The sequence below is a fragment of the Salmo trutta genome, chromosome 12, assembly GCF_901001165.1.
Source record: "Salmo trutta chromosome 12, fSalTru1.1, whole genome shotgun sequence".
Classification (NCBI taxonomy): domain Eukaryota; kingdom Metazoa; phylum Chordata; class Actinopteri; order Salmoniformes; family Salmonidae; genus Salmo; species Salmo trutta.
In genome coordinates this window covers 30,785,496-30,800,120 of record NC_042968.1, presented here as the reverse complement: position 1 = coordinate 30,800,120, position 14,625 = coordinate 30,785,496, and the positions used below count along the sequence as shown (strand labels likewise).

General features: G+C 45.0%; 1 protein-coding gene across 4 annotated transcripts in view; it reads right to left on the bottom strand.

The window, feature by feature from the left end:
* Positions 1-14,625, bottom strand: part of LOC115203335 (protein unc-13 homolog C) — a 201,369-nt gene that overhangs the window by 32,772 nt on the left and 153,972 nt on the right. For all 4 annotated transcript variants that reach the window (XM_029767944.1, XM_029767947.1, XM_029767945.1 and 1 more), the window contains 3 exons: positions 6,152-6,275; positions 4,354-4,413; positions 724-804 (listed from right to left, as the gene is read on the bottom strand). In XM_029767944.1, the coding sequence (XP_029623804.1) occupies positions 724-804; positions 4,354-4,413; positions 6,152-6,275 (265 nt within the window). The remainder of the gene's footprint in view (positions 1-723; positions 805-4,353; positions 4,414-6,151; positions 6,276-14,625) is intronic.

Here is a 14,625-nt window from a genome sequence, read left to right as displayed (position 1 = left end):
AAGGTATTACTTCACTGTGATTGGCCAGAGTCTCCTGGAAGCATTACTCAACTCCTCTAATTGGACGTTCTCCTCGGAACACTGATGAGAGAATTCCACAGCATGACCAATCTAAACAGGGAGCTGGTGTCCATGGAGATGCAGGAATCAATTAGATTCTGTTTCACGGCGCTGCCACACAGCGCAGCGCCTGCACTCTTGTCTGTGTCCCAAATAGCACCCACAGGGCTCTGGTCAAAAGTAGTGCACTATGTAGGGAATAGGGTGCCATTTGGGACACACAAACTGACTGCATCGACACCTCTCAGCACCACTACTCCTCTTAAAGACCTCACAACCATGCTACCCTGTTAAAACAGTCACCACTCTACAACTATCCTTTAGGTAAACTCATTACAACCCTACTACCCTGTTAAAACCCTGTCCATCTCTCTTTGCACAACATTTCTATACAGGGACAGAGAAAGGATAGGCATGGATGGTTAGAGGCAGAAAGGAATGAGGGTAGGGATGGTAGGTGAAAGGGAGGAAGGGATGGAGGAGGCATGGATGGATTGAGAGAGGAATTGATGGAGGGATGGGATTGATGGATGGAGGCCGAAAGGGATGGAGGAAGGGAGGGATGGATGGAAAGAGAGAGGGATGGTGAGTTAGACGGATGGAGGGAGAGATAGATGGAGGGGGAGAGAGGGATGGATAGATAGAGCGAGAGCTCTCCATTACCTTGATGGTGGGAAGGACAAGGTCCATGGCTGCACACTGTCTTGGTGTCAGGCTACGGGCTTCCTCTCTGATCACATGGTCCTAGAGAGGAGAGAATAGAAAGAGATAGATTCATCAATAAATGTTTCCATTACATTCTTCTTAGAGAGGACACACACACACACACACACACACACACACACACACACACACACACACACACACACACACACACACACACACACATATTACATTTCAGATGTTTGCATATGATAAGATTGCTAATAGAAAACTTGTAATAGAAAACTGTAATTTATATGTTAATTTTAGGTATTATCAACAGTAAAAATGATGGAGCATTGTGGGAAAATTGCTGTATTTCAAAATTGCTGTATTTCAAATGGTACTGTAATTCCACCCAGAATACAGTACCGTATCTTTGGAGCGCCAAAAACATTTTGACCACTGGTTGGTGCATGGTATAGTTGTTCCTTGCTCATTAACATATTTTGAGGCGTACTGTAATATATAAAATACATAATTTTACACGCCACCGTGCTGCCTGTAAACTACTGTCAAATTCATGGCAACCCCTTTACAGTGTATTATTAATGTTGTTCCTGAGATGGTAAACACATTGTGAGATCTGATCATTTGATTCAGCAGGAGAACACAGAAAAACAGTACAGACAGCGACAGTACAGTTGCTTGCAAATTGCTGCTCAACCATGGTGCATCACAGACACAATACTCAATAGTCTCCCTATCTTTCTGCTGTGCCTCTTGGAACATGAAATGAGACTAGTGACTGTGATCAAAGAGTGTAACTGTGGGAAGATCTTTTAATGTAGGAGTAGAGATACAGGGACTTCATTAAAAACAGTTAATCTGTGTTACAGACGGATTGGAAAGCAACCACGAATACATAATATGATGAAGACTTGGCCAGTTTAGTCATGGGTTTATAGCATGAAGTGGAGTTCCATGACTACGATAGGAGAGGAGTTGGCTGTTTTAGCAGAGATTACCTCAATCTGGATGTAATCACTATTTTATTTCTTTTTATTTCACCTTTATTTAACCAGGTAGGCAAGTTGAGAACAAGTTCTCATTTACAATTGCGACCTGGCCAAGTTAAAGCAAAGCAGTTTGACACATACAACAACACAGAGTTAAACATGGAGTAAAACAAACATACAGTCAATAATATAGTAGAAAAATAAGTCTATATACAAAGTGAGCAAATGAGGTGAGATAAGGGAGGTAAAGGCAAAAAAGGCCATGGTGGCAAAGTAAATATAATATAGTAAGTAAAACACTGGAATGGTAGATTTGCAGTGGAAGATAGTGCAAAGTAGAAATAGAAATAATGGGGTGCAAAGGAGCAAAATAAATAAATAAATAAATACAGTAGGAGAAGGGATAGTTGTTTGGGCTATTTATAGATGGGCTATGTACAGGTGCAGTGATCTGTGAGCTGCTCTGACAGCTGGTGCTTAAAGCTAGTGAGGGAGATAAGTGTTACCAGTTTTAGAGATTTTTGTAATTCGTTCCAGTCATTGGCAGCAGAGAACTGGAAGGAGAGGCGGCCGAAGGAGGAATTGGCTTTGGGGGGGACCAGAGAGCTATACCTGCTGGAGCGCGTGCTACAGCTGGGTGCTGCTATGGTGACCAGCGAGCTGAGATAAGGGGGGACTTTACCTAGCAGGGTCTTGTAGATGACCTGGAGCCAGTGGGTTTGGCGACGAGTATGAAGCGAGGGCCAGCCAACAAGAGCGTACAGGTCGCAGTGGTGGGTAGTATATGGGGCTTTGGTGACAAAACGGATGGCACTGTGATAGACTGCAAACAATTTATTGAGTAGGGTATTGGAGGCTATTTTGTAAATGACATCGCCGAAGTCGAGGATCGGTAGGATGGTCAGTTTTACGAGGGTATGTTTGGCAGCATGAGTGAAAGATGCTTTGTTGCGAAATAGAAAGCCAATTCTAGATTTAACTTTGGATTGGAGATGTTTGATGTGAGTCTGGAAGGAGAGTTTACAGTCTAACCAGACACCTAGATATTTGAAGTTGTCCCCATATTCTAAGTCAGAACCGTCCAGAGTAGTGATGCTGGACGGGCGGGCAGGTGCAGGCAGCGATCGGTTGAAGAGCATGCATTTAGTTTTACTTGTATTTAAGAGCAGTTGGAGGCCACGGAAGGAGAGTTGTATGGCATTGAAGCTCGTCTGGAGGGTAGTTAACACAGTGTCCAAAGAAGGGCCAGAAGTATACAGAATGGTGTCGTCTGCGTAGAGGTGGATCAGAGACTCACCAGCAGCAAGAGCGACATCATTGATGTAAACAGAGAAAAGAGTCCGCCCAAGAATTGAACCTTGTCGCACCCCCATAGAGACTGCCAGAGGCCCGGACAACAGGCCCTCCGATTTGACACACTGAACTCTATCAGAGAAGTAGTTGGTGAACCAGGCGAGGCAATCATTTGAGAAACCAAGGCTGTTGAGTCTGCCGATGAGGATGTGGTGATTGACAGAGTCGAAAGCCTTGGCCAGGTCAATGAATACGGCTGCACAGTATTGTTTCTTATCGATGGCGGTTAAGATATCGTTGAGGAACTTGAGGATGGCTGATGTGCACCCATGACCAGCTCTGAAACCAGATTGCATAGCGGAGAAGGTGCGGTGGGATTCGAAACGGTCGGTAATCTGTTTGTTGACTTGACTTTCGAAGACTTTAGAGAGGCAGGGTAGGATAGATATAGGTCTGTAGCAGTTTGGGTCTAGAGTGTCGCCCTCTTTGAAGAGGGGGATGACCGCAGCTGCTTTCCGATCTTTGGAAATCTCAGACGACACAAAAGAGAGGTTGAACAGGCTAGTAATAGGGGTTGCAACAATTTGAGAAGATAATGTTAGAAAGAAAGGGTCCAGATTGTCTAGCCCGGCTGATTTGTAGGGGTCCAGATTTTGCAACTCTTTCAGAACATCAGCTGACTAGATTTGGGAGAAGGAGAAATGGGGAAGGCTTGGGCGAGTTGCTGTGGGGAGTGCAGTGCTGTTGACCAGGGTAGGGGTAGCCAGGTGGAAAGCATGGCCAGCCGTAGAAAAATGCTTATTGAAATTCTCAATTATAGTGGATTTATCGGTGGTGACAGAGTTTCCTATCCTCAGTGCAGTGGGCAGCTGGGAGGAGGTGCTCTTATTCTCCAAGGACTTTACAGTGTCCCAGAACTTTTTTGATTTTGTGTTGCAGGAAGCAAATTTCTGCTTGAAAAAGCTACGAGAACTATGAGAACTAACCAACTAACACAGATCTACTGCTCTGGAGGACGTATGTTGTGTACTGTGTGGGACTCCGACTTTTGATAATCACAACAGTGTGTGTGCATGTGTGTCTGTGTGTTTACTGTAGCTGTGCTCTGACGAACTAGAAATTGCAAAAACCCAGAACTGCCTATTAAACTCTGTTTTTAACACAGTCCCTCACTCATTCTCTCTTTCTCTCTTTCTCTATTTCTCTCTCTCTCTCTCTCACACACACACACACACACACACACACACACACACACACACACACACACACACACACACACACACACACACACACACACACACACACACACACACACACTCATGGTGTGCCCCAGACCTACCTTGAGTTTGGATAGCTGTCCCAGGTCCTTGGCAGCACTGAAAATCATCTGGGCTCCTTGCTGTGAGGAGAAAAGACAGACAGGGTTATACTCTATATATACACCTTTGAAGCACTTACATACTGAATATAATGTGAAAGCAAACATGAAGGTGGTACTGTAAAGGATATTGTTTTTGTTGTTGTTGTTGTGTGTGTGTGTGTGTGTGTGTGTGTGTGTGTGTGTGTGTGTGTGTGTGTGTGTGTCTGAGGGCGTGTTTAGACCAGAAGCGTCTGTGGGCGTGTTTAGACCAGAAGTGTCTGTGGGCGTGTTTAGACCAGAAGTGTCTGTGGGCGTGTTTATACCAGAAGTGTCTGTGGGCGTGTTTAGACCAGAAGTGTCTGTGGGCGTGTTTAGAACAGAAGTGTCTGTGGGCGTGTTTAGACCAGAAGTGTCTGTGGGCGTGTTTAGACCAGAAGTGTCTGTGGGCATGTTTAGACCAGAAGTGTCTGTGGGCATGTTTAGACCAGAAGTGTCTGTGGGTGTGTTTATACCAGAAGTGTCTGTGGGCATGTTTAGACCAGAAGTGTCTGTGGGCGTGTTTAGACCAGAAGTGTCTGTGGGCGTGTTTAGACCAGAAGCGTCTGTGGGCGTGTTTAGACCAGAAGTGTCTGTGGGCGTGTTTAGACCAGAAGTGTCTGTGGGCTTGTTTATACCAGAAGTGTCTGTGGGTGTGTTTAGACCAGAAGTCTCCACATAAATAGTAAACCATTTTCTTTTGACCAACTGGGGACATTTTGTTAGTCCCCACAAGGTCAAATGCTATTTCTACGGGGTTTAGGGTTAAGGTTAGAATTAGTGTTAGGGTTAGAATTAAGTTTAGGGTTAGGCGTAAGGTTAGATTTTGAGATAAAGGTTAGGGTTGTGATTAGGGGTTAGGGAAAATATAATTTTGATCAGGACAGAATTGTGTCCCCCCACAAGGTTAGTTATACAAGACTGTGTGTGTGTGTGTTTGAGAACATCCCTTCTGGGTGTTGTCAGCCTTGTCAGTGTTGCCTGTTGGAAAAGCAGGTTTGGATTTTCATTCCACTATCCAGGCTTCCCTAACATTTCCTGCATGACTGACACATAAAGAGAGGAGACACCATCTTGTCCGAACTTTGTAAATATCCTCTATGGTGCGTCTGTGTTTTGTACATATTTGTTTGTGGGAGTGTGTCGGTGTGTGCGCATTGACAGACTAGAGGATATTCCAGCCAGAGGTAGAGAGGTAGGCAACACTGGTCATGGAGTGTTGCAGATACTGTACTGTAGTGATTTTTCCATTAGATCGTTTTTTGTTTCAGTCCTGGGAGACCAGGTACAGTAGGTAGAATTTAGCCCAGCTCTGATATTGGCCAATTATCTCATTTGGTGCCTGCTGGGGGCAAGTAAACACTTCAGTATCTGTAGCACTCCAGAACCACAGCTACCTACTTCTGCCCCAGTGTAAGAGGTTCTCCCATCACGGTTAGAATAGTTTCATGTCTTACAGTGGTCATTGAGAGGTGTGAGGACTATCTGTCTCTCCGTGGTGTTGTGTGTGTGTGTGTGCATGTGTGTTTATATATATCATCTTACAGTCTGGCAATTGAGAGGTGGTAAGAATACCATTCTCTCAATGGTGTTGAATGTGTTTGGTGTGTGTGTGTGTGTGTGTGTGTGTGTGTGTGTGTGTGTGTGTGTGTGTGTGTGTGTGTGTGTGTGTGTGTGTGTGTGTGTGTGTGTGTGTGTGTTTGGTGTGTGTGTGTTTGGTGTGTATAACATAACATCTTACATTCTGGTCATTGAGAGGAGGTAAGACTATCATTCTCTCAATAGTGTTGAGAACGATCTTCCACAGTTCCTTCAGGACTCGTTTCAACACCGTCTTCTCACAGATCTTTGCAAATAAAATCAAACTGCAAAGCAGAGCAGAGCAGAGACAGAGCAGAGCAGAGCGGGAACAGAGCAGAGAGAGACAGAGCAGAGACAGAGCAGAGCAGAGCGGGAACAGAGCAGAGCGAACAGAGCAGAGAGAGACAGAGCAGAGAGAGACAGAGCAGAGAGAAAGAGCAGAGAGAGACAGAGCAGAGAGAGACAGAGCAGAGAGAGACAGAGCAGAGAGAAAGAGCAGAGAGACAGAGCAGAGAGAGACAGAGCAGAGAGACAGAGCAGAGAGAGATAGAGACAGAGAAAGAGTAGAGAGACAGAGCAGAGAGAGACAGAGCAGAGAGACAGAGCAGAGAGAGATAGAGACAGAGAAAGAGTAGAGAGACAGAGCAGAGAGAGACAGAGCAGAGAGAGACAGAGACAGAGATAGAGTCAGAGATAGAGACAGAGACAGAGCAGAGAAAGACAGAGCAGAGAGAGACAGAGCAGAGAGAGACAGAGCAGAGAGAGACAGAGCAGAGAGAGACAGAGACAGAGCAGAGAGAGACAGAGCAGAGAGAGACAGAGCAGAGAGAGACAGAGCAGAGAGAGACAGAGACAGAGATAGAGACAGAGATAGAGACAGAGATAGAGATAGAGACAGAGCAGAGAGAGAGACAGAGCAGAGAGAGACAGAGACAGAGATAGAGTCAGAGATAGAGACAGAGATAGAGTCAGAGATAGAGACAGAGCAGAGAGAGAGACAGAGACAGAGACAGAGCAGAGCCAAAAGTTTAAGTCAGATGTAAAACCACAGCAGAAACACAATCATTAGACTTTCAAATCAACGATTTTGAGATGTTTTGAGACCTCTATAGTAGTCTAATGTCAAGATGAAACCCCATCCCACGACATCTGTTGTGTAGATCCAGCTATATGCCTCCAGCCCAAAGATAAGAATAGAGTAAACCAGGAAAAACAGGGAATTAGACAGTGCTTATCTTTTCAATTTATTTGTGATGAAGGCATATAGCTGGATATACACAACTGATGTCGTGGGATGTGTTTTCATCTAGAAATTAGACTACTTTAGAGGTCTGAAAACATCTGACAAACTTTATTTTATGAATGAAATGTCCCTTTAACAACGTTACAGATGTTACAAGCCACATACGTCACATGGCCTATAGGAAGACAACAGGATCAAACACAATCATGGGTGAAGTTCAAAAAGCCATGATATGTGGAATAAATGCATCAGCTTCACGTGGTAATCTCAGCAAATGGAAAGCCTTGGCTGAGGATTTGGTTTTGCATATTATTAAGAGGATTCTACTGTAATACCCATTGGCCTCGATGTTGCCGTGAGTGTCTGAGAGAGAATCACACCGCTTATGCACACACACACACACACACACACACACACACACACACACACACACACACACACACACACACACACACACACACACACACACACACACACACACACACACACACACACACACACACACACACACACTTTCAGGGATGGATGTCAGAGAAGAGAAGATAGCCTACAAGATAATGTTGGAATACATACAGCTCCCTGTTGAGTACTGGATTGATTATCAATATGGATTTTGCCACTCTGAAGTAGAGAAACACCTACAACAATAACAAACACACAAAGGCATGCAAGCACTCACACACACCTAAATACACTGAGAAACACATACCCTAACTAAATACAAAGAGACACAAATAACACACACAGAAGCACATACACACACATAAAAACACCTACATGTTTTTAATTGGGCACGCACGCGTGTGCGTGTGTGCCTGTGTGCGTGTTTGTGATTTTTGTGAATGTGAACCTCTACTGCAGGGGGAGTGGTAACATCAGTATTGATATTGAATCCAGTGTATCCATAACACCTCCAGACTGACTCATTATGATGTGGAATAGAGCCATATCATCCTGCCTTTCCACAGCATGGACCTACTCTAGACCTACTAGAACTGGGATCATCAACTAGACTCTTGAGCTGATGGTCAGGGGGCCGGAACATTATTACAAATCATTTATAGACTGCAAATTGGCCGCAAGAAGCCAAAACAGATACAATATGTAACTAAAACACAATAATATCAAACCTTGCTTACATTTGTATACAATCACAAATACCGCTAACTGCCAAAATAATGGAAACACTTGAGTAAATTAGGGATACTCTGACCTAAGAGAGCTGTTTTTTCTCTGTTTAGTTGGGTCAAGGTGTGATAGGGGATGGGCATTCTATGTGTTTGTTTTCTATGTTTTGACCGGGTATGGTTTCCAATCAGAGGCAGCTGTCTATCGTTGTCTCTGATTGGAAGCCATACTTAGGCAGCCTTTTTCCCTTGGTTTGTGTGGGTAGTTGTTTTCTGTTTTGTTAGATTAACCTGACAGAACTGTCGGCTGTCATTTTTGTTTATTTGTATTCAGTGTTCATTTTCATTCAAATTTACGATGAGCACTCAACACGCTGCGCCTTGGTCCCCTTCATATAACATTCGTTACAGAACTACCCACCATGATTGGATCAAGCGGCGTGCCCGGGCAGAGATGGATACCTGGTAGACGGAGGATTGGATGGAAAGGAGAAACTGGACTTGGGGCCAGGTAATAGACAGGTATCGTAGCCTACCGGGAAAGAACGAGAGGCAGCCCCCCAATTTTTTTTGGGGGGGGGCACACGGGTAGTTTTACGGAGCCAGGGGTGAGACCTGACCCAACTCCCCGGGCTTATTGTGGTGAGCATGTGCCTGCCTCTCACACTCTCCCTCCAGTGCACCTCCATAGCCCGGTACGTCCTGTGCCTGCTCCTCGCACTCTCCCTCCAGTGAGCCTCCGAAGCGCAGTACGTCCTGTGCCTGCTCCTCGCACTCTCCCTCCAGTGAGCCTCCGAAGCCCAGTACGTCCTGTGCCTGCTCCTCGCACTCTTCCTCCAGTGCGCCTCTATAGTCCAGTACGTTCTGTGCCTGCTCCTCGCACTCTTCCTCCAGTGCGCCTCCATAGTCCAGTACGTTCTGTGCCTGCTCCTCGCACTCTCCCTCCAGTGAGCCTCCATAGCCCAGTACGGCCGGTGCCTGCTCTGAGCACTCTCCAGTCCGGGGAGACCTGTTCCAGCTCCATGAGTAAAGCCTCCAGTGATAATCTATGGTCCGAAGCCTGTAGAGATAATTCATGGCATGAAGCCTCCAGTGATCATCCATGGCCCGGAGCCTGTAGGGATGTTCCATGGCACGAAGCCTCCAGAGGTAATCCATGGCCCGGAGCCTGTAGGGATAATCCATGGCAAGAAGCCTGTAGGGATTATCCATGGTCCGGAGCCTGTAGGGATAATCCATGGCAAGAAGCCTGTAGGGATAATCCATGGCCCGGAGCCTGTAGAGATGATCCATGGCACAAAGCCTCCAGTGATGATCCATGGCACGGAACCTGTATTGATGTTCCATGGCATGGAGCCTGCAGCAATGGTCCTCAGTCCGGAACCTACAATGACGCTCTCCAGTCCGGAGCCTCTGGCGACGCTTCTCAGTCCGGAGCCTCCGGCAACGCTCCTCAGTCCGGAGCCTCCGGCAACGCTCCTCAGCCCGGAGTCTTCAACGGCGGTCCGCAGCCCGGAGTCTTCAACGGCGGTCCGCAGCCCAGAGTCTTCAACGGCGGTCCGCAGCCCAGAGTCTTCAACGGCGGTCCTCAGCCCAGAGTCTTCAACGGCGGTCCGCAGCCCAGAGTCTTCAACGGCGGTCCACAGCCCAGAGTCTTCAGCGGCGGTCTGCAGCACGGAGTCTTCAGCGGCGGTCTGCAGCCCGGAGTCTTCAACGGCGGTCCGCAGCCCGGAGTCTTCAACGGCGGTCCGCAGCCCAGAGTCTTCAACGGCGGTCGGCAGCCCAGAGTCTTCAACGGCGGTCCGCAGCCCAGAGTCTTCAACGGCGGTCCGCAGCCCAGAGTCTTCAATGGCGGTCCGCAGCCCAGAGTCTTCAATGGCGGTCCGCAGCCCAGAGTCTTCAACGGCGGTCCGCAGCCCGGAGACTTCAGCGGCGGCCTTCAACCCAGAGTCTTCAGCGGCAGTTGGCGTTCCAAAGCCTCCGGCGATGATCCACGGTGTCATGACGTTGGCCTGTGGGTAAGGTTTATGACCCCCCATAAATACCTTTCTCCCTTCCCCTCTCTCTCTGACCCTACTGAAGGACTTTTGAATAGCCTTTGTTAAATATAGAGAGTCTGGGAACATCAAACAAGTGGGGGGAAAGGAACCATATTTCAGTAATAGAACCAGTTGGAAATATACCAGGTACTTAAAACTTGTTAGGGATAGGGGGCAGTATTTTCATGGCCGGATAAAAAACGTACCCGATTTAATCTGGTTACTACTCCTGCCCAGAAACTAGAATATGCATATAATTAGTATATTTGGATAGAAAACACTCTAAAGTTTCTAAAACTGTTTGAATGGTGTCTGAGTATAACAGAACTCATATGGCAGGCCAAAACCTGACAAGATTCTATACAGGAAGTGCCCTGTCTGACAATTTGTTCTCCTACTTGGGCATCTCTATCAAAAATACAGCATCTCTGCTGTAACGTGACATTTTCTAAGGCTTCCATTGGCTCTAGGAAGGCAGCAGAAAGTGGAATGATAGCTCTGCAGTCTCTGGGCGAAAAACAGCAGGGGTTTTAGTGAGTGGTCCTTCTGGGAACAATAACACTGGTGCGCACGTGCACGAGACGACTCCATTTTTTTCTTTCACTGTTTGAACGAATACAACGTCTCCCGGTTGGAATATTATCGCTATTTTACGAGAAAAATCGCATAAAAATGTATTTTAAACAGCGTTTGACATGCTTCGAAGTACGGTAATGGAATATTTTGAATTTTTTTGTCACGAAACGCGCTGGCGCGTCACCCTTCGGATAGTTACCTGAACGCATGAACAAAACGGAGCTATTTGAATATAACTATGGATTATTTTGAACCAAAACAACATTTGTTGTTGAAGTAGAAGTCCTGGGAGTGCATTCTGATGAAGAACAGCAAAGGTAATCCAATTTTTCTTATAGTAAATCTGAGTTTGGTGAGTGCCAAACTTGGTGGATGTCAAAATAGCTAGCCGTGATGGCCGGGCTATGTACTCAGAATATTGCAAAATGTGCTTTCACCGAAAAGCTATTTTAAAATCGGACACCGCGATTGCATAAAGGAGTTCTGTATCTATAATTCTTAAAATAATTGTTATGTACTTTGTGAACGTTAATCGTGAGTAATTTAGTAAATTCACCGGAAGTTTGCGGTGGGTATGCTAGTTCTGAACATCACATGCTAATGTAAAAAGCTGGTTTTTGATATAAATATGAACTTGATTGAACAAAACATTCATGTATTGTATAACATAATGTCCTAGGAGTGTCATCTGATGAAGATCATCAAAGGTTAGTGCTGCATTTAGGTGTGGTTTTGGTTTTTGTGACATATATGCTTGCTTTGAAAATGGCTGTGTGATTATTTTTGGGAGGGTACTCTCCTGACATAATCTAATGTTTTGCTTTCGCTGTGAGGCCTTTTTGAAATCGGACAGTGTGGTTAGATTAACGAGAGTCTTATCTTTAAAATGGTGTAAAATAGTCATATGTTTGAGAAATTTAAGTTCTAGCATTTTTTAGGTGTTTGTATTTCGCGCTACGCTATACTATTGGATATTGGTGAGGCGTTCCGCTAGCAGGTTGAGTATGGATGTCAGTTTGGTTGTCATCTGAGACATTATGACTGATGACAGGACGACATAAACTGTACCTGGGAAAGTCTACACATTCTAGTTATCAGATTCACATGGAATTGTTGTGCAATTTAAATGTTTGATATTGAAACGGTTTGTTAGGAGATTAAATATAATTTTACCTTCCAAATGAGATAATTGGGTTTTCATAAGGAAAGAGCCCTGACCAATCAGTGGCCCGCCTCTGTGAAGAGACAGGGGTTATAAACGATGAAACCCACCCTTCTTTCCTCGCCACTATATAAGTCAGTGACAAAATGTAACCAGGCTGTTCCGGGTACATGAGGTCTGCAGCCTCTGCGTTAAAAGGACTCACATGTCAAGTACAGAACTAAGCCAACCTCAGCGTGAGCTTTGGTTGTGAATGGTATGAACTTTGAACTCTCATTCACTACAGAAGTGATATTTCCTAGCCGTTGAGTTAGCAGCGGCCGCTGTAGACGTGGGCTAGGAAAGGACGGATGACGTATCCAGTCTAACACACAACGAAGATACTACAACGTATCCAATTTACCACCAATGACATTCTTCCGAGGACAGGAAGATCTCTGTTGGCCAACACGGCCAGCATCTACGACCAACCTACCGAAACGCAACTCAGAGTAAATATTGATTGCATTTTCCTTTTCCAAATGGGCGGTAATTTAGAATGCATACGATACTGTATTTACGATGGCATAGCTGTTTTCTGGTTCCTCAGTCTTCCCGCTCTTTCATTCAAGCCCAACCCCCTTTCTTTGTGTAACAAGCCGCCATGCCGGTTTAGCCCACTAGGGCACATTCTCCCATCATTTTCTTGTAACCATATCTCTTTGTTCTGCATTTTTGTGAATTACTTAGATTAGTAAATAAATGATTTTAAGACAATTGATGTATGGATGACTCATAGTGAAGACTGGGGTTCGTGCAGATAACCAACAATTTACGACGTTTGGAATGAGACTGACGAGGTAAATAACACATCATTAATCAGAGGACTCAGAGATCAGATATTATAATATCTGAAAGTTATATTAGGAAAATTATAACTTTGTAATCTGAATATTTTCCTTGGTGCCCCGACCTCCTAGTTAATTACAGTTACACGATTAATCAGTTTAATCGCGTAATAATAATTACAGAGAGTTATTTGATAAACATGTCTTCCGTTTTAATGATGCCAAAGACACGACAATGGTCTGGTTCCTCCGGACACACAGAAGCGGGGGGACCAGCGGGCGGTGGGGGTGCTACGCCCTGAACCAGAGCCGCCGCCAATTATAGATGCCCACCCGGACCCTCCCCTAAAGGTTCAGGTTTGAGACTGGGAGTCCGCACCTTTGGGGGGGTGGTGGGGGGCTGTCATTTTTGTTTATTTGTATTCAGTGTTCATTTTCATAAAAATTTACGATGAGCACTCAACACGCAGCGCCTTGGTCCCCTTCATATGACGTTCGTTACAGATACAAAGTATATTGAAAGCAGGTGCTTCCACACAGGTGTGGTTCCTGAGTTAATTAAGCTATTAACATCCCATCATGCTTAGGGTCATGTATAAAATGATTGGCTGGCCATTATTTTTGTTACCATGGCTTTGCCCCCAAAATATGACAATGACCCCATCCAAAGGACAAAAGTGGTCACTGAATGGTTTGATGAGCATGAAAACGATGTAAAGCGTATGCCATGGCTTTCTCAGTCACCAGATCCCAACCCACTTATGAGAGATTCTGGAGCAGCACCTGAGACAGCGTTATCCACCACCATCAACAAAACACCAAATTATGGAATTTCTTGTGGAAGAATGGTGTCACATCCCTCCAATAGAGTTCTGGACACTTTATGAATCTATGCCAGGTGCATTGAAGTTGTTCTGGCTCGTGGTGGCCCAACACCCTATTAAGACACTTTATGTTTGTGTTTCCTTTATTTTGGCAGTTACCTGTATCTCTATTATGTGAGGGAATACTTTGGAACAGATTTCCACAATTATTATTATTAATGTTATTATTATTAGTTATTATTATTATTTTGCTCAGAAAAATTGGGGTTGGGGAACCCTGTAGTAGGCTAGCTGGTTACCTAACCCAAGGCTCTAACTAGAGGGCTGCAAGATCAGAGATCGGGTCCCGACAGAGATCATTGCTGGGCGGTGGACATTTTTCTTGCTGCAGCTGGAAGCGAGTGGCCAGATCAGACAATTTTTGGATTCAAATGTTTTTGTTGTCACACAGATTATTTGGAAACGCTCGTCTTTCTGCTTTGTATGCTTTAACCTACCTACTGTATTAGAAGCACATCTTCGTTGCATTATTCACACACAGAATTCGCTGCATCAAGTTAAGTAGCCTCCCTCTCCTCTTCCAGTTGGGTGTGCAAGATCAAGTGTGCTGCAGCACCCCTGATCAATCACAATTAAAAAACTATTTAAAAAACTATTTATATATATATATATATATATATATATATATATATTACCATCACTGTTAGTGCACCACAAAATTATTGTCAGCAGAGCGGGGAGAAAAATACCCCCCACACACAAAAATTCCTCATCCCGCCCATCTTCCCGCGACCAAGAAATTAACTTACTTCTTTGTTATTTTTGTGCATTTTGAT